This window comes from Suillus paluster (assembly GCF_016628075.1).
Source record: "Suillus paluster strain FC165 chromosome Unknown EDB91scaffold_13, whole genome shotgun sequence".
In the NCBI taxonomy this organism is placed as follows: Eukaryota; Fungi; Basidiomycota; class Agaricomycetes; order Boletales; family Suillaceae; genus Suillus; species Suillus paluster.
The window spans coordinates 377,891-403,258 of record NW_024537573.1 but is presented as its reverse complement, the minus strand read 5'-3'; the positions used below and the strand labels follow the sequence as shown (position 1 = coordinate 403,258).

At 48.7% G+C, this 25,368-nt stretch overlaps 8 protein-coding genes across 8 annotated transcripts; 3 read left to right on the top strand and 5 right to left on the bottom strand.

The window, feature by feature from the left end:
• Positions 1-8: 8 nt before the first annotated feature.
• EDB91DRAFT_133891 (uncharacterized protein) lies at positions 9-763 on the bottom strand. Its single transcript, XM_041325640.1, has 4 exons — positions 670-763; positions 591-596; positions 266-539; positions 9-88 (listed from the first exon to the last, which is right to left on the bottom strand). The coding sequence occupies exons 1-3, from the start codon at positions 670-672 to the stop codon at positions 273-275; spliced, it is 276 nt and encodes a 91-aa protein (XP_041179649.1). The 5' UTR covers positions 673-763; the 3' UTR covers positions 9-88; positions 266-272.
• A 1,009-nt stretch (positions 764-1,772) lies between these two features.
• On the bottom strand, positions 1,773-3,245 carry EDB91DRAFT_133743 (uncharacterized protein). Its single transcript, XM_041325578.1, has 7 exons — positions 2,955-3,245; positions 2,869-2,901; positions 2,646-2,818; positions 2,247-2,596; positions 2,056-2,191; positions 1,862-2,005; positions 1,773-1,813 (listed from the first exon to the last, which is right to left on the bottom strand). Exons 1-6 carry the CDS (start codon positions 3,108-3,110, stop codon positions 1,900-1,902), a joined length of 954 nt encoding a protein of 317 aa, XP_041179648.1. The 5' UTR covers positions 3,111-3,245; the 3' UTR covers positions 1,773-1,813; positions 1,862-1,899.
• A 2,854-nt stretch (positions 3,246-6,099) lies between these two features.
• On the top strand, positions 6,100-7,980 carry EDB91DRAFT_1345601 (uncharacterized protein). Its single transcript, XM_041325851.1, has 7 exons — positions 6,100-6,514; positions 6,573-6,588; positions 6,640-6,799; positions 6,836-6,874; positions 6,931-6,997; positions 7,057-7,393; positions 7,455-7,980. The coding sequence occupies exons 1-7, from the start codon at positions 6,152-6,154 to the stop codon at positions 7,697-7,699; spliced, it is 1,227 nt and encodes a 408-aa protein (XP_041179647.1). The 5' UTR covers positions 6,100-6,151; the 3' UTR covers positions 7,700-7,980.
• Positions 7,981-8,983: 1,003 nt separating this feature from the next.
• On the bottom strand, positions 8,984-9,217 carry EDB91DRAFT_1049671 (uncharacterized protein; the record flags this gene model as incomplete). Its single annotated transcript, XM_041313480.1, has 1 exon — positions 8,984-9,217. One exon carries the CDS (start codon positions 9,215-9,217, stop codon positions 8,984-8,986), a length of 234 nt encoding a protein of 77 aa, XP_041179646.1.
• Positions 9,218-10,816: 1,599 nt separating this feature from the next.
• Positions 10,817-12,496, bottom strand: EDB91DRAFT_1236246 (uncharacterized protein; the record flags this gene model as incomplete). Its single annotated transcript, XM_041321427.1, has 7 exons — positions 10,817-10,978; positions 11,036-11,283; positions 11,518-11,845; positions 11,898-12,086; positions 12,135-12,155; positions 12,211-12,369; positions 12,422-12,496. 7 exons carry the CDS (start codon positions 12,494-12,496, stop codon positions 10,817-10,819), a joined length of 1,182 nt encoding a protein of 393 aa, XP_041179645.1.
• Positions 12,497-13,492: 996 nt separating this feature from the next.
• On the top strand, positions 13,493-14,533 carry EDB91DRAFT_133410 (Cerato-platanin). The gene is made up of 4 exons (XM_041325441.1): positions 13,493-13,521; positions 13,575-13,784; positions 13,836-14,433; positions 14,490-14,533. The coding sequence occupies exon 3, from the start codon at positions 13,993-13,995 to the stop codon at positions 14,425-14,427; it is 435 nt and encodes a 144-aa protein (XP_041179644.1). The 5' UTR covers positions 13,493-13,521; positions 13,575-13,784; positions 13,836-13,992; the 3' UTR covers positions 14,428-14,433; positions 14,490-14,533.
• A 4,201-nt stretch (positions 14,534-18,734) lies between these two features.
• On the top strand, positions 18,735-20,013 carry EDB91DRAFT_1119691 (Cerato-platanin). Its single transcript, XM_041318155.1, has 5 exons — positions 18,735-18,856; positions 18,926-18,985; positions 19,060-19,625; positions 19,678-19,730; positions 19,786-20,013. Exon 3 carries the CDS (start codon positions 19,188-19,190, stop codon positions 19,617-19,619), a length of 432 nt encoding a protein of 143 aa, XP_041179643.1. The 5' UTR covers positions 18,735-18,856; positions 18,926-18,985; positions 19,060-19,187; the 3' UTR covers positions 19,620-19,625; positions 19,678-19,730; positions 19,786-20,013.
• Positions 20,014-20,373: 360 nt separating this feature from the next.
• Positions 20,374-25,287, bottom strand: EDB91DRAFT_1199515 (Sec1-like protein). The gene is made up of 20 exons (XM_041320639.1): positions 25,019-25,287; positions 24,764-24,959; positions 24,614-24,693; positions 24,336-24,563; positions 24,081-24,284; positions 23,711-24,031; positions 23,500-23,658; positions 23,343-23,450; positions 23,161-23,291; positions 22,965-23,108; positions 22,795-22,909; positions 22,273-22,315; positions 22,058-22,216; positions 21,703-21,989; positions 21,330-21,650; positions 21,206-21,283; positions 21,042-21,153; positions 20,909-20,990; positions 20,692-20,854; positions 20,374-20,623 (listed from the first exon to the last, which is right to left on the bottom strand). Exons 1-19 carry the CDS (start codon positions 25,106-25,108, stop codon positions 20,734-20,736), a joined length of 2,979 nt encoding a protein of 992 aa, XP_041179642.1. The 5' UTR covers positions 25,109-25,287; the 3' UTR covers positions 20,374-20,623; positions 20,692-20,733.
• Positions 25,288-25,368: the final 81 nt, after the last annotated feature.

The window sequence follows — 25,368 nt, the reverse complement described above, 5'->3', positions numbered from 1 at the left end:
AGACAAAATATCCAATATCCAGACATCGTTCTAGTGATTGAGATGGCAAAGTTAGCATCAGAACCATTGCAAACAGAACCATCACCTTCTGTTACGCAGTAATGTAAGAATCATGAGGTGTCATTCTAGGAATTGTTAATGCAAAGACTTACATGCTGTTTGGTCAATAATTGTGATTGATCAACCATGGGATAACAAGACAATGTCCAAATGACTTACAAACTATCAAGGTGTCAAAACTGGATGATTAGCCAATGGATTGAACTTACAAGCTATGTAAAACCAATGAAATTGAGTGTGTCAGCACACCACTGATGCATAACAAGACAGGGGATAACATACACCCTGTCAACATACAATGAGTACAGAAATGGAATTACATGGCTATACGAAAAGGACTGACATGCTAGGGGAGAGTCAATCAGAAAAATCAACAACCAATCAGGAGGAGCTGTGACACAGCACTCACATTCTATGCAGTGCACAAGCAAGATGAGTGAACATGGAAAACAAGTTATGACAGAGGGATACTCAACAAGCTACATATTATGTGAGTGATGAGAATGTCTGATAGAGTAGAAGACACTTACATTAGGCTATTGCAATCAGTGAAAATATGATCTTCAGTATCATGTGTCAACACAAGACATAATCATTAAAGACACCTACCATCTATTGAAGAACCAGCAGTAGCAAGGTATCAGGATGATCAGCATTGGTTTAGGAGGAGAAACCATCAGGGGCCAGGGCACTTACTTGCTGTCAACAGGCCAGGAGCAGCAAAAGACAGGGACCATCAGCATTGGTTCAGGACCAGAAACCATCAAGGCACTTACTTGCTGTCAACAGGCCAGAAGCAGCAAGGGATGGGGACCATCAGCATTGGTCCAGGACCAGAAACCATCAAGGCACTTACTTGCTGTCAACAGGCCAGAAGCAGCAAGGGATGGGGACCATCAGCATTGGTCCAGGACCAGAAACCATCAAGGCACTTACAAACTGTCAACAGGCCAGGAGCAGCAAGGGATGGGGACCATCAGCATTGGTCCAGGACCAGAAACCGTCAAGGCACTTACAAACTGTCAACAGGCCAGGAGCAGCAAGGGATGGGGACCATCAGCATTGGTCCAGGACCAGAAACCGTCAAGGCACTTACATGCTGTCAACAGGCCAGGAGCAGCAATGGATGGGGACCATCAGCATTGGTTCAGGACCAGAAACCGTCAAGGCACTTACTCGCTGTCAACAGGCCAGGAGCAGCAAGGGATGGGGACCATCAGCATTGGTCCAGGACCAGAAACCATCAAGGCACTTACGGCCTGTCAACAGGCCAGGAGCAGCAAGGGATGGGGACCATCAGCATTGGTCCAGGACCAGAAACCGTCAAGGCACTTACAAACTGTCAACAGGCCAGGAGCAGCAATGGATGGGAACCATCAGCATTGGTCCAGGACCAGTAAACCATCAAGGCACTTACGGCCTGTCAACAGGCCAGGAGCAGCAATGGATGGGGATCATCAGCATTGGTCCAGGACCAGAAACCGTCAAGGCACTTACATGCTGTCAACAGGCCAGGAGCAGCAAGGGATGGGGACCATCAGCATTGGTCCAGGACCAGAAACCGTCAAGGCACTTACAAACTGTCAACAGGCCAGGAGCAGCAATGGATGGGGACCATCAGCATTGGTCCAGGACCAGAAACCGTCAAGGCACTTACTTCCTGTCAACAGGCCAGGAGCAGCAAGGGATGGGGACCATCAGCATTGGTTCAGGTGCAAAAACCAGCATCTTACTAGCTATCATCAGAAGACAGCTATAGATGATATGAGTGGGTTTCAAGTCTTAGCAGTTTGATACTTACCATTGGTTAGCGCCAATCACAAAGTCATCATGATATTGTTATCTTACTGAGAGATATGGAAACCACTTAGCAAGGTCCCACTGGTAGGCTTCATGATCTGTTGGAAGTTGCAAGACTTGTTGATGAGCACAATCCACAAGTGTTCTGTATGATGTTGTAACACAAGCAGGTGGACTTGTAAGTTTGCAACTCACTTAACAGCACACTTGATACAAAGTTCCAGATTTGACTGTTGTGTTAATACTAGGCACAGCCGCAATTCTTCGTCATCCAATGCAAAAGTAGTGCGTTCCACCAGGATGTTGCAGTTTGTGTCTGGTTCATTCATATCTGGGTTGGTGACTCATGTGAATATTCACTGGACAAATCAATCAGAACTACTCACTTTGTAAGCGTACATAGCACTTGGGATGAGTGCGGTTTTCAGGGTCGCATAACCGATCCCAGACACGTGTGTTGTTGAACAGTTCTTCGACACGTTGGGCAATCCTCTCTGAGCACTCTTCCTTCGATAGCCTGATTACTTGCTTCTCCAGTTCTCCGAATGCCACTGGACGGAGAGCTTCAAATTTGGTGAATACTGCAATTACGGGAACTGAAGAATTGTTATGTAGTCCGAGCACGACGAGGGACACTGAAGTTGCAAGCTCACCATTCCCAGTATTGCACTCAGAGAAGAATTTCTCCTCCGACCGCTGGAATGTTCGCCAATGGTCGTCCATTGGAATACAATACCTGTATGACAGCAATGAACAAGCACAGAATGTAGGAGGGGGTCACTTACCAAATGGCATGCAGTCGCTCCTCCAATTTCGTCGCATTTGCACGTTCTGAGATAAATTTCTTCATCTCCTCGAATTCTTCTACAGAGCCCGCTTCGAAACCGCACGAGTCGTGAAAGACGAAACCGGGATTGCTTTTGAACACCATCTCGTTTGTGATATCGTGATTTCCGCGCTAAGCATCTATCAGCGCATGCATTCCCATAGGACAGGTGGTGCACATACCAATCTCGAGCCTTCTACGACGACGGCATCAATCTACTCACAAGTGATCAGCGCACGATGCCCGCATGCTATAGAATATACCGTACCTTCTCTCCTTTGGCATTGTAAATCTCTGGCCGTTCCGTGGTGTTGCAGACTTTCTGAAGAATGGTTGTTTTACCTGCGTTCGCTCTTCCCAAGATCAGAACTCGGAAGCGTCCGATTGTCCTTCTGAGGTCCTCTGGGTTCATTTTAGTTGCCATCGGGAGAGCTTGATGTACGTCCTGAGAGCGGAGGTGGTCGTGCAAGTAGTGGGGAGTGATGCCGAACGAGATCGCAGCCAGGTATAACAGCAAACGAACACGAAGCACTTCAAGCAAGGCCTCCTATGACTCACGACATAACAGGTACAAACGGCGTCTATTTCTCTGGACAGTCGAATCTACTGCGCCGAGACGAAGTTCTCCGTAAATGCGCCATTTACTAATCGTTCAATTGTTCGTGCAATACAGCACCAAATTCTAAGTACAGGACAAACGACTGAGTTATAAGATCGCTGATAGAGAGATAAGCTATAATCTGTCATCAGATTGTGATAGAAACGACAGAACTTCCGTTTTCCCTACCTGTCTGGCTCAAAATATCAATCTCTGTAAAGGTGCAGGCGTTCAAGCTCTTTCGGATGATGGCTCCTTGAGGCGCCTGGCAGAGCAAGCGTATCTCAGGGTATCCGTCCCCCTCTGGAACGGGAGAGATCCCGTGGTGCCCGACTGGTTTTGCATGTCTGAAGTTCTCTCCCTGCGAAATGGTGGTGCTGGGTATGGACATAGAGGCTGCACAGGCGTGATGGAGCAGTAGGTGTTGCGCGTGTTGTTTGACCTCGGACGTCGGTCACGCTAGTTGGTAATAGAAAGGCCGATAGGCGTGCCGCAGCAGCTTGTGGGACCCGTAAAGGTTTGGTATATGCGCCCGGATGAGTCGATGAGTCGACTGCTCATCGTGCTGTAGAAACAGTCCATATAGATATGTTGTTATTAAGCATCGGGGAACACGTACCAGTAATTTTATGCTTAGTTCAAAGAGCTGGCACTTGACAAAAACCACAATCCTCGGAAACCGCTTCCTGAGTAGGACGCACAACGCTTCTTGCGGCCTGACATAGCACGAAATCGCGGATGTGCACCGCTGCTTGCCTCTAATTATTTCCGCCCTGGTGCCCACTATGATGAATGATGTCGTTCAGGCTGACTACTCCTCGGACGCCAGGAGGATGTCTTGTGGCATAGCGAGGAACTTGGTAGCGTTCGACGGATGCACAGAGATCATATTGCGTCAACGATCGTGATGTAAGCGACGAAGTGCATGGTCTGGGGTTGATGCTGCAAACGAACAAATCCACGGCTCCACGTACGAGCGCAGTCTGTTCGAAATAAGATACTTTAGCAAGGATACACTGAGTGTAAGGACTCGCGGTGCACGCCAAGACTTACTGCGCTTTGTGAAAGATATTTGGGACTCTGTTCTCTGGATCCAGCCTCTCCAGGAACGTCGACAGAACTGTGGGACATAGTGCTGAGTGCTGGGTGCATGGGTGCGAAATAATGTTTGCTGATGTCAGACCACTTCCTGGGGGTGCCGATACCAATTTTGCCAGGCGAACAAACTGCGCAAGATGACTGTTGTAGCCATCTATGGCCTTCTGCGAGAAGTGGTGGGTTACCAATTGGCTGCGACAGCTGGAGAGGATGAAATCATGCGTGTGGAATGAAAAGAAGCACCTCGAGTTCAGATCGTTGGGGTACTCATTCGCTATAGGTTGACGCTGGCTAGTGTGAGAGGCGTAAGATAGCATTGAGGTCAATATGGAAACGCGACGTATTTCATTGACTACCAGTGCGATCAGGCGTTGGTGACCACCATATGCACGAGGGGCGAATGTGAACTCTACCCGATGGAGCGGCGGTATGGCAAGATTAGTATTACAGGTGCGACCTGCCTCTGCAGATAAGCTTGTCTAATCATTGAAGTTTGCGTTCGACCCACGGATCGGTTCGTTTCAAATCCCATATTCAGCGGGAGGACCCCTCCCAAAGATGAATGAACGATATGGTGGATATCCGTGAAAAAAGAAACACTGAATGCAAAGTGAAGTAACGTTATTGTCGGACCTCGTCAGACAGTCGCAAGGGCTTGTATACATTCTTGCAGGTTTTGGCCATTCCAGAAAACGAGAGGTTGAAACCAGTTGGACAATGATATCTTAGCTTCGATCAGTACAGTTGAATTGAGAGATCTGAACATACGACTCACTTGCCGACATATCGTAAGCTTAACCGACGTCATGGCTCGTTACAGGCTCCATGTTATAATATTTCGGGTCCGTGTCCAAGGATCGGTACGAACTCCAATCCCCCTCCCTTGCTGTAACTATTGCAGCCCTTCTGGTGTGGAGAAGGACCCGATTGCAAGATGACCTGCCTTGTTGTGAATGTTGCTTCTATGCAATAGGTCCTGTGAACGACTTGAGGTTCCCTAATCAGACCCTGATTGGCAGGTGGCGGCCCATCTGGTAGGAGAAAGGCTATAGTGGAGGTAATCAGTGGGCCCAGAGTACGGAAGTAGGGAACGAACCGTCCCACCGACTCGGTACATGCTTGTTCCCTTGGCACAACTATCTCCTCCGAAGTCCAAAGAATGTTCGCGCGCAGAGAAGGAAGACACGACGGTCTAGGAATCCGGGACTTAGAAGCCGTGATGATGGGTGGTCGTCTGAGGCGATCCACGGCGCCCTGGCAAGGTGTTGACCTATAAAAATCTAGATCTGAAGCAATTGAGTCGAAATAAACCAGACTTAGTGAGGACGTTGGAGCTTTGAACGCTTGGAAATTGGTACATACTTGCAGGTTGGGGACGACCAGGCTTTAACAAGGTTACCCGTGAGCATGGGCCCGAGCTGGCAACAAATTCTAATTATCACTGACATGAAACGTCGATGCAGTTGAACCAGCTTCGACGTTCCAGTGATAATTAGAATTTAGCTGTATGTGCTTCACGTGAACCGTTCCAACTTGCGTATCTGGACCACCGTACATATGTACCATAATGATATCGAGTGAGGCAGCAGCGAGGATTTTGGTGGTAGCCACGAGGTTCGTCTGGTGGGCGCAAGTGTTGCCGTGAATGCACACAGCGAGAAGCTTGGGAGCCTCGGCGTTGTTCCGAAATTCCCACAGCGTTCTGCAGGCGCCCATAGCTCGTGACTGCAATATCGGCCTCCCTAAATGTTCCAACCCAACGTCCAAACATGCCCCATACCACTCATCCATCCACAAAACCCCAAAACCGCCATCACCATCACCACCGCCCCCAACACCGCACCCGCCCAGCACCACCACAATCAGCCTTCCGACGCACCCAACCAAAAGCCGTCAATGTCAATGTAGAAACCGAGTCTGAAGCGGAATTTGGCTCGGAGAGCGTTTCTGACGAGAGCTTCGGTGATGCACACGATGACGATAACGATGCGGACGCGCCTCGGGTGGTGCAGTGGGTGGATGCAGAAGATGAAGATGAAGAGAGTGAAGCCCTAACAGAAGAAGAAACGGATCTAGATGACGACGAAGACGACATCAATGTCATCCCATCTGCAAAACCTTCCAGAAAATTGGTTCACTCTTTTTCTTGGTTGCTGGTGCAGGTATACTAACTTATGTGCTTTCTGCAAGCGGTCTCTCGAGGACAGTATGTATTCAATTCTTACATCTGCGTTCGTTGACTTATCCTTGTGTCTAGATCTATCCTCTTTACCTCTAGGAATGCTCCGCAAAGCCCAACACACCCTCTCTCAAACTCGCGCTCTCACCGATTCAGAATCCGAGTCTGACGCATCAGAAGACGCATATTCAAGTAACGACAAGGACGAACGCCCTCGATTAACCACCTCCAAAGGCAAGTCAAAATAAACCCCAGAAACTGAACAACTCTCTAGAGCACGCAAAGACCTCGCCAAAAGATCTAGCAAACATGCGTAAGTATCCCCATCCCCATCCCTCACCCATCCACTCATCAACAATCCTACGCCAGACCCACTGAAATAACCTCCAAACGACCCGTCAGCAGGCGGAGAATAGTGATCGACTCCAAACCACCCGTACGTTCCACCCCTCTCACCACGCACGCACGCACTCACTCACTCACTCGCACTGCCAGCAACCCCGCGATCCCCGCTTCCTCCACATAACAGGAGCATTCGACCCCCAAAAGTTCCGTACCCAATACACCTTCCTCTCAACCCTGCACAAAGATGAACTCTCGACCCTCCGCTCCAACCTCAAACGCGCGCGCAAGCTCCTGCTCAACTCTCCCGCCGACCAACGCCTCGAACGCGAGCATGAAGTGGGGAGATTGGAGCTTGCTGTGAAGAGGGGAGAAAGCGCTGTCAATAGGGATAAGAGGGAGAAAGTGGAGATGGAGGCGCTTGGCAAGGTCGCGAGGGAGGAAAAGGAGAAGAGGGAGAGGGGGAAATCGGAGTGGTGGATGAAAGCGTGTAAGAATCCTTTTCTTCTCTTTCACCTCATTCGTCGTAATCTCATCTCATCTCGATTCAGCCGAGAAAAAGGAGTTGCTGATGAAAGCTCGTTACGAGGATATCGCATCGAGCGGGGGGAAACGCGCTGTAAAGAAAGCGATAGAAAAGAAACAAAAGAAGACAAGTCAAAAAGAGAAACGATCGCGTCCGTTTCCTGCGAGTGCAGACAATGGTTGGGGGCAGAAGCGACCCGCGCGATTTACTTCGAACGTAGAAGGAAAAGGAAGCAATCCCAATCCCTCAAAACGCAGGAAAATTGTCTAACATTTAATCAAATCAAAAGTACACAACATTATCATTTCTCGATTACCCTGCGCGAACGCGAACGGAGGTATGGTATTATAAGGTAATATGTACACTGCTTGTTTTCGTCAGCTTCGTCGGGGTCGTGTATGAAGGTCAAAAAAGAACGAATGCCTGGAGATCAAAAATGCGAAAAAGAGAATGACGATGATGGGGTGGTACAGGTACAACAACAAATCGAATCAGCTATTCGAGAAGATGGAATACGAAAAGGTTTCCTGCTCGTACAAGGGAAGATACACACCGCGCTGGATATGCGCCAATATAGACAATCGCTTTGACAGCAAACGGATCTCATCAACAAGAGGCTCCAAACCCGACGCTAACGCAGCAGGGGGAGGCGTAGCCGACGCAAGCGTATCGAAAGACCTGCCGAGGCTCATGACTGAGTCGCGAGACGGGAAAGCGAGCGCCACGATTTGATTGAGAATGACGTCGCGGATCCTATCAACGGCAAGTTTGGGTGCATGTTCGAATCTGACCAGCGTTCGGCTAGCCTTAGCATGCGCTCGTCTGGTGGGAAAGCGAGAGACGTAGGTTGAGGATCAACCCGTGTGGACAACGTTCGAGCCTCTTGCGCGCATGGCGATCTGCAAAACGAGATCGCATTTTCGTCAACCAGAGGTGGGACGAAACTGTAGACCGACGTCGAAGAGCAGATCATGTCCTAGCGACACTATAAGACATTAGAAGACAGGGGAAAATAAATACTGACGAAGTTGGGGATTGCGAAGGATGGAGTGAAGATCGAGCTCTTTGAGGGTATGGCGGTTGATGCGTGGATGGGATATGGGGGGATGAAAGGTCTACGGGTAAGGGTGAGTTTTTATCACAGTGGGGGTCGATGTTGAGTGGGCGGGAATCTGCTTTTCTATAGGACCGCCATGGAGTGAGAGGGGATGGAGAAGTCCTGGAAGATGAATTTGGACGTCTATGAGTTTTGAAAGATGGGAGTATGAACTCTCTTAGTAGCGGTTAGAGTCAATGGGGAATCGATCGGGAGAGGTAGGAGGCAGCATTTTTTGGTATCCAAGGACTAAAGGGAGGTTGACGAGGAGCATTAGTAGGTGCAGGAGAAGGTTGGTCGACTAGCAACTTGAAGGACTTCGGAGCTCTGGGATTTACAGCGTGTAGAGCTGCACCGCCGATTGACTAAATCGGCGGTTGATCCAGCGGTGATTGAGGAGGGTGATGCAACCAGCAAGTGCAGGTGACCCAATAGTTAACACAGCAGACATGAAATCATCACGCCTGTACTGTGCCCCAAAGGGGAGCTGGCAGCAGCCATGCACTGAAATCTTGCGAAAACTTGAACCAGTCGAAAGGTCGTGGTCCAACCCCACAGACGGAGGTGCACAGCGAGTAACTCATCGCTGTCGCATCAGAAGCGTTCGACACAGGATATCCGTCGCCGTATGTCAGGATAGTGACTGAAAAGCACAGCGTCAATGTGTCTTTTTCGGGAGCCACGAAATACATTTTGTCGTTGCTGAGAAGGCGTTCGATATGGTGGAAGAGGAACGAAGTTTACGCCACTGACGTAACTCAGGTACACTTATAGCAGCAGTCCCGCAGAATAGAAGATACGCTGGATTTGCGTCTGACATGAAATTGTGTGCTGTGCCCGAATCAGTCATTGAACCAGGGACTCGGAGAGTAGAGCATGCAGAGTTGTGACTTGTCTGCGTATGAGGCATCGCTACGGAGCAATATTAATATTACAACGAAGTTTTCGATCCGAGCCGCCGCAGTTTCAAAACCGAGGTAGAGGTGCGTTAGGAAGATTTTGACATTGACAGGAAGACCTCTGGATCGTCGTCGTCATACATTATGCTATAGGGTTTGCTACTTGTTCGTACGGTGATTGTCGACTCAACTTGTGACGACAGAACAACATGAAGCGCAAAGCCGAGTTCCAGTCTCTTGCTGAAGAACTCCAGTATTACATTCTGAGCTTCCTTCCTTACGGAGATATCCATCCGTGAGCTACATTTTACAAATCGATGATGTTGTCCTGGATGGGGCTTCTATACTGACGATTGTCACGGTCTTGCAGGTATGTAAGCTCCTTCGCCAGACCTATATATCATCCTCCGACCTTCAGTACATCGTTGAAATCAGTGGTCAACAACTGCTCCCTGTCCCAAACACAGATCTGGACAACCACACTTCTATTTTCCAGCGCCTACAACTCCTGAGGGACACAGCTCGTGCATAATTCAAGTTTGACATCCACTCTTTCGAAACAGTCTCTATACCTCTTGCTCTTTACCAAAGCCAGATGAGCCGCAAGCAAAAGGTCGACCAAGCCTCACGTATCCAGGGGTCCTGAACCGTGATCTGGTATCCGACTGGGTGAGCATCATCGTCAGCGTTAACATGTTTCCAAAAGCGGTTCATAGCTGTATGTTACGTTGGAGAATGAGTTCATCATCCATGAAAGGGAAATGTATCTGACGTGTTTGTATTGGAGTTATAGCCTGCCCACTATGAATCGTTAGGGGACGCAAAGAAACGAGGATCCAAACCCACTTTGATATAATATTCCTGTCCGGGCAGGGTTATTGAAGCGCCATAATATGTGCTTACATCTTCACTGACGCGAGCTTTGGTGATTACCTCTATCAGAAAGCACGTTAATGGTGGTAGAACGAAGAGATATGATCGTACCAACGTGCCGCTCGACTTTCTTCCTATGAACCATACAAAGCGATTGTGAGCAAACACACCTGTCAAAATTTCAGAGATAGGCCGCCTTCCCACATTGCGGAGACGTCAGCCGGCGCTGAATAGCGATCTTGTGTAGTGGGTTATCGATATCATTGGCCCTGTGCGTATCCGTTACGTTGAATTGATCATGAGTCTCACTTTGGTATATCGTAAGCATGGTCGATTCGGTGTCATTATAAGCATACAACAAAACGAGGCATGTCTCGTACGAGGATTGTAGATAATGATAAGTTGAATAAACCGTGAAGATCCGAGGCTAGAAGAACGAAGGACGTGTTGCGAAGAAATAAGCATAATGCACATAAATATCACGAACGTAAGGTCGACCCCTTCCGCTCGAAGGGGCTGTCACCCTCGCGCACTCTTCACAAGAGGCTTCTTCCCGGCACCCGCTGGTGCGGCGGCCGTACCTGAAACCAGCTTCCTCTTTTTCACTGGCGCCTGCAAGACGGCCTTCAGATTGCTCATAGCTGCTATGCGCTTGGTGCCATAAACTTCGCGGCGGTTTTCCTGGAAAGAAATAGCGTCAGCATGCTGAGCCAAATGCTCATAACAGAGGGAACACACCTCAGCACCCATCATAAGCTCGTCGTCTTCCTCTTCTGAAGAATCAACTTCGTCCTCGTCATTCACATCGCTACCTGACTTGCACCGCTCCGATATTTTATCTTGTTCCTCGTCTTCATCGATCTCAACATACTGCCGTTTGGTGCTTACTTTGCGAGCGGGACGCGTGGAGGATGTAGGTATACTAGTAGCGGGATTGGATGGTGGTTTTTTGCTAGTGCCGGAGAGTGAAGGCTTACTAGTCCTTGCTGTTGATTTCGAAGGTTCTGGTGCAGATGTAGTCGATATAGGCTTGTGTGCTGGTGCGGATTTGCTGGCAGCCGAGGCAACTTTGTTGGGGCCCAACCCAGATGATTTACTAGGTCCGCTGGTAGTTTTGCTGGACTTGAGTATGGCTTTGTTCGAGATGATTGAAGACGCAAGTCTACTGGGTCCTGGTACTGTGGATGCTGAAACCGAGCTTGATGATGATGCGGAAGAACTTGATGCAGACAGTGCTTCATCAGCCATGGTCTCCACGCTCTCTTCCTTCACGGGTACCTCAATCACGGCCTGAACGCGTCGGATTAGGTACTGTTTTGACTTGTCTCCGGTGGCCCTACGGTTCTCGGAGATCGGAGTGGGGAGTTGTTGTGCGGATATCGGTTTGGGTGCTCTGGATGTGGATGCGGATTCGTCAGGAAGTTCGGAGGCATAGGGAGGTAAACGGAGGCGAGTGGATGTGGATGGGTCGCTAATGCTTGCGCTTGCGTTGGGATAGCGGAACATTGTCATGAGAGGGGTGTTGGACGAGTGGGTTTGGACAGTGTGCTGTTGCGTGAAACGTCAGATTCGAAGTTCAAGGAGTGATATTGGAGCGCACAGAAAGTTGCTCTTCGATGAGTTCATCAACACGCGCTGCGAGCTTATAACGCTCCTGCTCAACGCGGAGGAACTGCTCCTTCCAGCTGGTCGCTTCCTGGCGCGACGTGTCTTCGAGACGGAGACACTGTTGTTTCCACTGCTCGGCCTCATAGCGAAGCTGAGTGATTGTCTCTAAATGATGTTTTACCTGCACACAGATTTCAGCACCTCTACACTATCAAACAAACAGGCGTACGGTGAGCTCGGCTTGCTCGACCTGCGTCAGGGGGTGAGGTCACATATGGAGTACAAGCATTGAGTTGGGCACATACAGCAGCCTTCCGAGAACCTGCTTCCTGCTTCCATGCCTGCTCCTCAAGTCTAAGTTCATGGAGAGCTTTAACAGCTTCATCTCGTTCGCGACGTGCTTCTCGTGCTTCAGCACTTGCCTGTGTGACTTCTAGACGCGTTTGGTCTTGTATGCTCGTGAACTACGCAAGTCAATACCATCTCGAGCAGCATTCAGGAAGACCATGAACGTACGGCGATGTTAACTGCTTTATTGAGAGAAGCGAGAGCATCCGTGAGTATGACGGACGGCGGGGAAGTTGTTGCCATCTGGTTGCAAATCTAGTGAGAGCAAGACGCGTCTTCGGCTGTTCCCGATTCAGCCAACATTCGTTCAACACGTGCCACTGTGAATGCAACACTCAGAGCTCAAAGGGCCACCACAATATTTATCCTACTCTTTACCGCAGAGTCAATGCAGATACCGCTACCTGTTGTCCTTGGGCTGCCCATAAGTACCTGGTACTTGCGATTCCATGAACTCTCGTCATTTCGCCTGCGCCGAGATAAGTGGTCTCCCCTAGTAGGCAGATCAAATAAACAGAAGATAGTCGGCTTGTTCCTTCTTTATTATGGCTAAGGTCTATATTTGCAACACTCCACCGGCATCTTTGCTAGTACATGACCTGCTCCAGCAGCACAGTCCCAAGTATCCGTCTTCTGTGTACATACCGTACCTCAACGCATTGCATCAGTTCATTCACCTGCATTTACATCTCTTTTTCCTCGTAGGTTGTGCCTATTCATTTCCTGCTGGACGTTCCAAGATGCCCAGGTCACGCCATGCATTTTCTTGGATGATGACATGAACATTCCACCACGAGAAGAGGACTTATTTAACATAAGTAACATTTCCCCTGCCCCGCATGTGGAAAATTGTCACCCAAAACGTCTGGTGACTTCCTTCGAACGCGACATTTTCAGATGGGTACATATTAATACTTCTGTCGGTCCCGATTGTTGCGCACTGAATTATGTTTCTATGGCAGACAACATGCATGCCGGTCTGGCTTAGACTGGTGATCAATGAGGCAAGCCGCCGATAGACGAGTCTAGGTTTGACTGCCATATGGTTTTTTTTACTTCTACTTCAAGATGTGTCATGGTCATGGTCATTTGACTACCGCCAATATCCCTGTTACCGGTATTTTATCATGCGGAGTGTAGTAGCTGACCTGAATTTGCGTGCTCTTACCCCCGAGTGCAATGGTGGCTTTCAAATCCGCGCTCACCCTAAACTATTGTGAGGGTGGTCAAAGCCAGTTTGGTGGCCCCTTCATGTGGGTTGGGCAGAAGTAAGGACTTCTTGCATCATCGTTCGCTTTTCAAACGTTCATCGAGCCGTCAGATGATGCTCTAAAGTTTTCCGTCTATATCAAGACGGAAAATGACCTTCCCTTCAAGAGTTTGGAGACGCAATGTCATCTTGACAGTTGACCTGTCTCTTGGCTATGTATTGGTTCTGTTGCACCCCCGCCGGCCCTCCTTGCGCACACCCTTTTTTTCGCTGAGGGAAATCGGAATACTCTGTTTGCCATCTACGCTACTTTCGGCTCAGGTATGTACTTACTGCCTTGATATCAATCAAGGGTAGTCAATCAAATGTCAGTAACGGTTCGCCTGAGCCCCTGCTCATGTGCATCAAGTGGGGCTTGAAGTTTGGCATCTGATACTTCACCTCCCCGTATAAAAGTAACTGAAAGATCTCGAGAACCCATCATATCTCAAGCCACGCAACAATATTCACATCAAACAGTTCTTACACAATGAAGTTCACAGTTGTCACTGCTCTTCTCTCTGCCTTTGCCCTCCCAGTGTTCGCAGTACCTGCATATGTCACATGGGACCCTACGTACAGCAACCCCTACGCGTCCCTCACTACCGTCTCCTGCTCTAACGGCAGCAACGGTCTTCTGACCAAGGGGTACACCAACTTCATGTCCCTGCCATCCTTCCCCAACATCGGAGGTGTCCCAGGTGCCACCTGGAACTCTGCTTTATGTGGTTCCTGTTGGAACCTCACGTACACCGCGCCCAGCGGCAACCACAATACCATCTCCATCACCGCTGTTGATTCCGCTTCCACATACAATGTCTCTCCGAACACGTTCAGTGCGTTGACTAATGGCACTGTCAGTCTCGAGACCGGCAAATTTGCTGTTGAAGCCACTCAGGTCGCTCCTATCAACTGCGGCATGTAGAAGCAGGTGTGTTTGTCCTTTATTTTCTGCGAGACTTGATCTCTTATTCGACGTGAGTCTAGGCTATTGTACTGGAGGGTTCTGGTGTACTAGGAACGGTTGTTGGTATCGAAGAAGGTCTGGAGTTTTCGGCTCATGGGTGGGGCAGTTTGTATGTTATGAAAGTATGTACGATGCAAATGTTTTGGGGGAAAGCACGTAGTGTGTTATAAGTAAGCCGGTCAATTGTATGCAACGCCGTCTTTGCCATCGCGAAATTGGAGGAATGTCCAAAAACGGAATTCAGGCCACTTAAGGAAGTTCGAAGCTCGGCTTCGTAAACTTGTTACTTCATGCTTCCTTTATATCAATCTGTTCAAAATTCTTCTCACTTGCGTAGACGCCCACTGTGTACGATTGGAGGTTCCAACTGCACTCAGCAAGCTCTCGATATTACCGTGTTTGAACTTCTGCTATCCTCGTCGCCTCTGTGCGACTCTCGGGTCGATGAACCACCACCTCATTCGTATTCCAGCACTATGGCTGGGCGAGCTGCACGGTGTGCACCCCTTCTCTATAGATGGCAAGTACATCATATGCATATACGAAAACGAGACATCGGTCTCCAGTGGCATCCACGCTGCAAATGCCGTGGCTGTAGATTTGGCTTCGAAACTTGATACCCTGCTTGATATTGGCTTACAAGAGGAAAGCAGGCTGCTCGTCCGGCACGTTCGCATTGCTGCCCTTCAATTTCTGAACACCTTCGATCGACTGCTTCCGCATCCCCCGTATCATCCACTCAGATTAGAAAACCCAACCGTTCCCTCTCAAACTTGCATGCTACGTGTCACGGCTCCCTTAAGCAAAATTGAAGGAACGCAGTCCTTCGTATTCTGACACATAGCATTCTGCCAAGATCTCTTAAAATACGTCATAGTATGCGTGCTCTTATACTGACAGAGACCAGACTGCGTACTGCGGCGTATGCAATGTTTGCTCATAACGCACGTATTTTACATTCTTCGGGGAACTGAACCAGTTTGGCTGACACTTTTATGCAGACTCGGGTACGGAAAACTCCTGCGGGCCTCGGCAGCTAGCGTATAGTATTCGGCAGTGGGAGCATAGCTAGTTTGAATTTAGGTAACTCGGCGCGCTGAACTTTAGTGGAGGGTGGTCTATACCGTTTATCAGCCTCTTGGTGAATATCTGAACTTGAGCAGAAGTAAGAACCTCTTTCATCATCGTCTGCTGTTCGCTTAGCTTTTTTTGTCAAGAAGACTTCTCGCCACAATAAAGATGGATGATGTCTTCTTCCCTTCGAGAGTGTGGAGATCATCATCTTGACATTTGCAGTTAGACTTGTCTATCACCCTTATCTCGGCTAAGTTGCGCGCGCGCCGACTCTCCTTTCACACACCCACCTTTGTGCTGAGTCGCCGTCACCGTCGACCTGGAATGATAATACTGTATTGACTGGCATCTGAGATTGCGCCACTGCAGCTCAGATATACAGTTACATAACGCCTCCTTCGCTATCAAGGGAGGAGGGAGGTCAAAGTAAGTTTGAATCTGCCTGAGCCCCCGCCCATGTGCATCGAGTGGGGCTTGCTTTGGCGTCTGAAACTTCGCCTCACTGTATAAAAGTAAGTAAGATATCTCGAGCCCCCATCATATCTCAAGCCACACCAATATTTATCAAACAGCTCCTGCAGAATGAAATTCACAGTTGTCGTTGTTCTTCTCTCTACCTTTGCCCTCCCAGTGTTCGCAGTACCCGTTAATATCACATGGGACGCTACCTACGATAATTCCTCCGCATCATCCTTACCCCCACAGCTCTTCATACTCATAGCTGACTTCTGGAAAACCCTGCATTCTGCCGAGATCCTTCAAAACACGACATGGTATGCGTTAGAGATTAGACTGCATACTACGGCGTATGTAATGTTGCTCATAACGCACGTATCTTGCATTCTTCTGAGGACTGAACCAGTTAGGCTGTCACTTTTGTTCTAGACTCGGGTATGGAAAATTCCTGTGGGTTTCGGCTGCTAGGGCTTCGGTCAGCAGTGGTGAGCATAATTTACGTGCTCGTAACTCGGCTCGCTAAAATTCCGTGAGGGTGGTCTATACCCGTTTAGTGGTCTCTTGGTGAATATCTGAACTTGGGCAGAAGTGAGAACTTCTTTCATCACCGACCGCTGCTCGCCGAGCTTTTGTTTAGATATTCAAGGCAACTTCTCGTCATAATAAAGATGTATGATATCTCCTTCTCTTCAAAAGATCATTCCCTTCTTGACACTTACAGTTAGACCTGTCTGTTAGCCTTATCTCGACAATCAAGGAAGATCAAAGTAAGTTTGAATCCAAATGCCGATGACGGTCCGCCTGAGCCCCTGCTCGTGTGTATCGAGCGGGGTTTGCTTTGTCGTCTGATACTTCGCCTCAACATATAAAAGCAAGTAAAATTCTCGAGATCCCCTCACATCTCAAACCATAGAACAGTATTCGCATTAAACAGCTCCTACACAATGAAGTTCACTGTTGTCGTTGCTCTTCTCTCTACCTTCGCCCTCCCGGCGTTTACGGTACCCGTCATCCCAACCAATACCTCTCTTATCGCAATTCCCACCTTGAGTATCCCAACCATCACCACCCTTACTATCTCAAGCATCACCCCTACTATCCCAATCCCAACCTCCACCGCGAGCTAGCGCTAGCAACTGCCAGTGTGTAAAACCAGGTGCGTTCATCCTCTATGTTCCGAAAGACTGGAACCCTGATTCAACGTGATTCTAGGCTATTATACTGGAGGGTTCTGGTGTACTTGGAAGGATTATTTGTATCGAAGAAGGTTGGAGTTTTTGATTCATGGGTGGTAGTTTACAAGTTATGTGCGGTGCATTCGAGTTGTTTTCCGGGCAATTATGTGCATATACTCAACAGACAGTTCGACGTGTAATAAACCAGACCGTGAGTGAACTTCACGGCGTCCGGACTGTTGGAGCTTGGCTGGAGCAGGCATTTGATCTTATTTTGGAAGTTTACTCACCTTCTTCGAGCGGTTGGAGATGTAGTCCAGTGTAGGATCGTGTGTAAACTTAACGGCGTTGGATTGTCGCGGGCATTTCTCTTGTTTTGCAGGTTTAACATCTTTGATATCATTCCTAGCAATATCCTAATCTTCGAATGGTTCGAGCATGTAGTCCAGTGCAGCCTGCCACTGGCAATGATGCATCGCGACCCTTTAGCTTTACAACACGGGATCCTTCCTCGCGTGCCAACTCAGCATTCCAGACGTAGTGGGTGACTTCGGAACGATAAAGCTGTGAAATCTGCTGCTAGAATCAATGTGGTACTGCACGATGCAACGCCATCTGGACATCTTGTCATCGCGACATTGAAGAGTAGTACCCCCGATGTGTACCGTAGCTTATGTACGACTAGATCTCTGGCAGCAGGCCGGTCCTGTATCAACGGCCTTGCCGATCATATTTATTTGTTGTTTGAACTCTGCTAGTACCTCATCGTCTCCGCATTTGATGACAAGAACTGCCAGCATCACCGATTCACCTTCCCTATGGGTGGCAAGTACTTACACCGCAACTTTGTCTGAAAATAATATTTTAAAGCATCGGTCTTCTCGCTGAGAAGGACCTGTCTTAGTAAGGTACCTTGATTGATCCAGGCCATCTAGATTGCTCACACCCAGCCCTCCTGTAGCCTACTATGGATTCCATTTGCGTCATACCACGCGGATTGGCTTGCTCGTTCGGCCCGTTCGCGTCGCTGCCCTTCACCGTCGATTCGTTGAAGTTCAATACCTTCGATCGACTGCCTCTGCATCCTCCCACATCACACGTCACTTCCATCCGTCCCGCTCAAACTTTTCAAAAGTCAAACAATTCATACCCGCATGCCACTTGTCACTGCTTCCCCACTCAAACCAAATCGAAGGAACACAGTCGTTCCTTCTATCTACGATTGCAGAACGCAGCATTCCGCCAAGATTTTTCAAAATACGACATAGGTAGTATCTCTGCTTTTATCAGTGACTAGTATATCCACAGACTGCATAGCACGGCGTATGCAATTGTTGCGCGCACGTTTTACGTTCTTTTGGGAAACGCTTAGACTCAAGTCCGGTCATCTGGGCTCAGCGCCAGCCCTCCGGTCAGCAGTGGCTCACGCACCACCAGTGATGGGAACTTAGGGGAGGATTGACATGCAGAACATAACTGGCTTGAATTGCGTACTCGTCGACCGATGCATTTTATATCGGCGCGCGCTCAACTTTTGTATGGACGGTCTATGCCCATTTAGTGACCCCTCGTGGGCCAGTGGTGAGTATCTGAACTTGTGCAGAAGTGAGGCCGCTTTCATCATCGTCCGTTATCCACCGAGCCCTACCGAGCCCTTTCAGGATGTCAAATGATTTCCCAAGGTATTCAGGAGAATATCTCCTTCCCTTCAAGAGTCTGGATATCCTTTTCATCTCGACACTTGCAGATAGATCTATCCTGACCCGGGAATGAGAATACTATATCTGGCCATCGCGCTACTTTCAGCTCAGGTATGTACTTAAATGCCTCCATCGCAATCAAGGGAAGTGAAACTGCAATTAATGTCAATGACGATCCGCCTCAGCCCCTGCCCATGTGTATCGAGTGGGGCCAAGCTTGAAGTTTGGCATCTGATTTTTCACCTCGTCATATAAAAGTAAGTGAAAAATCTCGAGACACTCAACGATATTCGTATCAAACGGCTCCTGCACAATGAAGTTCACAGCCGTCGTTGCTTTTCTCTCTGCCTTTGCCCTCCCAGCGTTCGCAGTACCAGCGTATGTCACATGGGACGCTACGTACAGCAACCCAAACACGTCCCTCTCTATCGTCGCTTGTTCTAACGGCAAGAATGGTCTTTTGGCCAAGGGGTACACCGACTTCGCCTCACTGCCTTCCTTCCCCAACATCGGAGGTATCCCAGGCGCCAACTGGAACTCCACCTTATGCGGTTCTTGCTGGAGCCTCAAGTATGTCACGCCCAGTGGCAACCAGACTACTGTCTACATCACCGCTGTCGATCTTGCTTACACATATAATATCTCCCCGGAGGCGTTCAATGACCTGACTGATGGTACTGGCTTTGAGTCCGGCAAAGTCAAGGTCAGAGCCATTCGGGTCGCCCCTGGCAAGTGTGGCATGTAGAGGCATGTGTGTTCATTCTCATACTCTGCAAGAGTTAGCACTGATGCTATGTCGATAGACTGGAAGGTCTTGGGAGCATTGGTCCATGAACGGGGCATCTTGTCCGCTGTGGTTTGTTGTTCAGGAATTATGATGGGAATTAAGTACTGAACAATTGCACCACCAGACTTCGTTCCCTGCATGGATCACCCTTGGGACATCCGGGTAACATGAGCGGTATGATAAGAAATCAGAAATACACATAACGGCACAGTGACGGCGTCGAGAATTTTGGAGCTTGGCTGAAGCATTTGTCACGTAACTTTAACAAGTCACTTTAGTGGCATGTATACTTACCATATACTTGTTTTTTTTACCTGTACAATTGCAATGTTGTGAAGCTTACGATTATCTGGTATCGCAATCTGAGCCTGAATTAATGAGAACGCAGCAGCATTCTGCTCAAGGCTCTCGTAGATACTTACGTTTGTTGTTCGGAGAGTGGTATGTTTGATGCGTCGTCAGAGTGATGTCGTGGAATCTATTTGCCTATACACTAGCGGCCCACCTCCTGCACACATTCCTCCATGACACTACCTTATCTCATAACGCTGAACAAAATACCCGGCATCGACCGTCATGAACTTATGAAGCTGGCGCGGAAGGAGGGCAGCGGTATCATAGACGAAGCCCGGACCTTCAAGAAGCCCTTCCAGACCGTTGCTCGGCCACCCACCACGAACCACAATATTCACGAGGATTATATAAAGCATCCCCCAGAAGTACGTGGCCATGACATTGTTCGCATCAGGTGTTATACTTAATTGCAAGTGCCGCTCATAGAATACCCCCCTGGTGCCGCAAGAAATAGTAAACCTGCCCCGAAAGAGGTCGAATACAGGGGGTACTGGGGCGCGAGGAAGCGAGGAGTCAAAGTAAGCGGATGTTCAGGGTAATATTTTCTACGAATGCTCAGTGCATCAGTGATTCCAAACAGCGTAGAAGCGTATTTGTGTTTTCTCGGGCTGAAGGATAGTGTTAGCTAATGCATGTCGCCATTGCATAAAGTCGGGTGCGACAGCATGATAAATACCCAACGAGTGTGCTCAAGATGAACGTCCTATCGTATACGATTTTACATCAGCTTCACGCCCCCATCCATACCAGCGCCTTTCCTCAGCCTGCGTCCTGTGGCAAACAGGATGCTGTCCAGTAGTGCAGCCACAGTGAGAACACCTCCGACAATAGCGCAAGTCCTGCAGGCAGGGCCAGTAAGAACGATGCTTTGAGTTGGGTATGATGGAGCTTACGAAGTGAGGAAGTGTGCAAATGATTGCCTCGTTTCAGAGTGCACGACAAGGATCGGTGAAATTTCAAAGTTAAAGTATGCACCTGAAAGGAGAATCAAGACATTGATGTCGTTCATGCTCAACTTTTACGTACCTGGCGAGCCCGAGCTGCCATGTTGAGTGACTACGCCTTGCTGGTTCTCGCCTTCGTTGAACTTCGACAGATCGCGCTCAAATTGCGTTGAACTGTATTGGTGCGTGTTGATCTGGAACGTTCAGACCATCCATTTGTGCGCCAGCTGGATGACATGTACTCACAACTTTGCCTTCCAGCGTCTGGAATTGTGTTGATACGACTTTGAGGAAATACTGATACATGTACGCCGCCTTGGTCGTCTGCGATCGTGTGAGTATAAGCGTTAACGCTACACATTTGTTTTACCTTCGCCTCAACACCATCCAATGGGTTGTCCGCAATCCCCATCCGTTCCTTCATTTCCTTCCCAATCTTCGCCTTGTTAGGGTTATACTCGTCGTCTGCCATGAAGAAAAACTCGTGGATCGTGTGGCTGAAATCATGTGGGTTACCATCATCACGAAGATACGGCACCAGATCTTGGAAGGTACGCGAGCCTGTCTGGTAGGAACGCCCCGGAGAAATTTGGATGCTTCCGATAACTTTGTTTACCCGGATACGTCCAGAAACATTGCATCCCTCGTCCGCCTGGTCCTTGAGCTTCTCTGACCAACCTTCCTCAATGCACTGTCATAGATTCCTTAGTGAATGGTCCTATGGAATCCAGTGTTATTCCCACCTGCTCGATACCGTCGGGATTGCCGAAACTCCACCCCTTGTCTATATATGACTGTCGAACCTCCTCGCACGAGTTACAGCACCCACTTTCCGGTTCCTGTCCACCATAGCACGAGCCACAATACCCACTCGCGCGTCGCTCAGCAAGCTTGTCGATCTCGTTGCGGAGATCATTGCCCCGCTGTGCAGGCATGTCCACGCCAGTCTGAGTAAGCCGCTTTTTGAGAATATTGTGTGAAACATCGCGTTGTTGCTCGCCGGAGATGTCCATGACATCTAGACTGAGCACTGCATGAGTCAAGGGAGCCCAACCGTAGTTAGATCGCACAATCCGAAATACGCGGGAATGGGCTTACAGTAACATGGAACATGGGGGAAGGTGACATTCAACCGTACGCTCAGTTTCTGCCCCCGGCTCCGGTCGACTTCTATCGATGTGTCAACGCCAACGCGTCGGTAGTCGAAAAACTCCATTGTTGTAAACGCCAAAATGATACATGCAGAGACGAGGGTCACTAGACAACCCGCTGTGAAATTCACTCTATCGTGGTGGTTGTGGATAGTGACTTACGCAGTGCCCCAGTACGCGTTTTAACCTTGACATCCTCCGTGGTCTGGTCGTGTGTGATGTATACGTAGTCAGTCCTTGCCCGTTCCCATTAACATAATGGGTTCTCACCTTCCCAAAGGCGTCTATGCCTTTGAGGCCAGATAAGAAACCCTTGGCCATCTATGACCTTCAAAGACTAGCGAACACAATGGAACGGCAGAAAAAAATGAGAGGATAGAAAAGCTAGAACTGGTCGACCTCAGTGAAAGACTTGGTTTAAAGCACGTGGTCGTAATGTATGAACGACGACGTGTCACCTAACCCAAAAAGGAAATCCGAATTACTTAGTACACCTAGTCTAAGCTAGTCATAACGCTTGTGGCGCTAACGCTGGTACTGTTACTGTAAGCCAATTTTATCCACACCTTGCTTCACTCGTCCGATGAAATTGCGCACGCCATCTTTGATGCCCTCGGCTTGTACGCCGACTTGGTCGGAACTTGTTCTGTACACACCAGTACCGGCAGAACCTCCAAGACTGACATTGACGCCACCAAGATTCAGGTTCAGAGATGGAGCGGTAGTTGCCGATTCTGGAGGTGGCTCGTAAACCGATGCAGGGAATTTCTCTGCAGCTGCACGAATCATCTCAACGTAACTGATAAGGATTGTAGATAGGTCGCCTGCTCATCTTTTCAGAAGATACAACGCACCTGGACGAATTGTGTACACAAGTGCCGCCAAGAAGAATCCTTGTCCCTGTCGAAGAATTACCTGCTTCTTGGTTCAGGAGTGCGACTGTCCTCGCCTCCTCGTAGGTAGTACCTCCGATCATAAAAATAATGATATCTTGAGGCCTAACGGACTTGGTTATGGGCTCAGAGGGGCTAAGGGGCACAAATTTCTCACCTCTGCAATCCCATGTTAGTGCCGGTCCCGTCCAAGAAAGGATAGGCAGTGTCCTTCAATCGGCCCTTAAACAAATTCTCTAGAGTCTGAGAAAGATGTGGCGTATGCTGAGTATACACGTTCTCAACACCCTGTGCATTATTAGCATTGGGCACACGGCGTTGCTGCTGTGGTTAAAATACCTTAAGTCCTTTCAAAGCGGATCTGCCCTTAGCTAACAAAGACTCAGTCGAGAATAAATCATCCTGTCGCTGGTCTGATCCAGCAACATTCAAAAAAACGTAAACTAGCTGAAAGGGAATAAGCACAGGTGCATTTGTGCACAAGTACAAAACTTACCCGAGCCTCCTCGCGAGACACCCCATTGGAGAGCAGCATATTGATTAAAGCAGCAATATTACTCGTCTGTGTTTTTTGATAACGCAATGCGTAGAGAATGACGACCCGCAACTTGTTCCAGGCTGGCACGACCGGGTTGTTGACTACGGCCTGTACGTTCTACCCCTGTGTCGTAAGCGTCAAAAAATGATATCGACCTCAGAACGCGAACCTTGAAGTCTGAACCCGAGCTCGTGGCCAGTCCTTGCTCTACCTCCCCCACATCAAGTAACCTGTCACGATCCACCAACCTGCTAAGTTCGCCTACCAAAGCGACATGTTTGCTGACGTTCCCACCCAGTTTCCGAAACTCAGGGTATTCCTCTACAAAGCGCTTCATGTCAAATATTGAGTTGATGGATGAAGGTGATTGGGCAAGAGAACGCGACTGATATGATTGGACGTAGTTCTTCAGGGAAGTGCCAAGGTCTCCAAACGTGGCAAGGTAATGAGCTTGAAAAAAAGGGTCGGTAGTCGTTGTCAAGGTTATTTCCTATGCCAAGCGTTATATAATGAACGAAGCATAACTTAAAGAGACATACAGAGAGCTCTGGACGAATATCAGGAACCATGCTGAGATTTACGCGACCATTATGAATGCCCAAAAGCTCGTGCACCATGGCTTGATAAGTCCACTGGGATAGCAGAGGAGTGACAGGGTCGTTTCGCCGGTCAAGAATTAGTAGCAATGGAGCTACTTGCGTCAAACGGAAATCGAACAATGTCGACTCCACTTGGATACGTTGCTGTGATCATCGTGAGTCTTGTGCATTGGAGCTCGGCAGCATGATAATTACCTGCATTTCACTCGCCAACTTCTTGGCCATTCCGCTTGTCTTCTCGTAGCGAATCACAGGTTTCTTTTTCAAACTGAGAAGGACTGCCATAACACCCTGCACAGAGCGCTCGAGCGCATGGGGATCCCATACATTTGGTGACGAGCCATACAGAGGTTTCTCTGACGTCGGTGCATGATTGAGAGAAAACAGACAGGGTAACAGGGGTGCGTAGTCCGCAAAGTATTCCTAGTCAGGAGACTTGAGTAAAAATGCGATCTGGCGCAATCGCCACTTACCTGCACCTCCCTGACAACTTCAAATTCATCCACATCGGCCAAACGTTCAATGGCAGGTTTGCTCAGTATATTGCTGAAGTCTGAAACATACAACTGGTGTGAGCTGGCTACATCCGATTGCACATTCACCCTTGGTAGTCACGCACTGACACAAATAGTATTCCCCGTATTTGGGTTCCCTTAACTCGGCAGAAAGGGCATCAAGACTGTCTTCACTTGGCTGCAGAAAACAGACACATTTCATGTGCGACATCCGATCCCGTTTCTTGTTGTCGATACGATCTGTCAGGTAAACCTGATGTGAAAGTAGAGTAGATTGGGTGGAGGCGAGTGAAACGATGGGTGTCTGCGGTTGTAAAGATAGTGCATGAAGTATTGTATAGACTATCGACGAAGAAGACGTACCGTGTGTGTGTCAAGCAGCAGAACTTTCATTGCAGAGGGCGTAGACACCAACTTCGTGATGTATGTCTCCACTGCCTTGACCACGTCCATGGCTGAATGACAACTTCAGGTGAAAGTGGGTGGCGCAGGGTGGACTCAATGAGTGTGTAACAACTACCTTGTGATTGGTGGGTTTCTAAGAATGTCGGTAGGTGCTAACAGCGTGCTTCAAGTTGATGAGCGCTTGAAGCGCACAGCATGCCACGAGCGTCGATGACATGTAGTTTCCTAAACCGGACACAGTAAAAGGTTAAACATCGTACTAACTTTTATAACGCAAAAAATCTTGCGACCTTCGGATCTATGTCCAC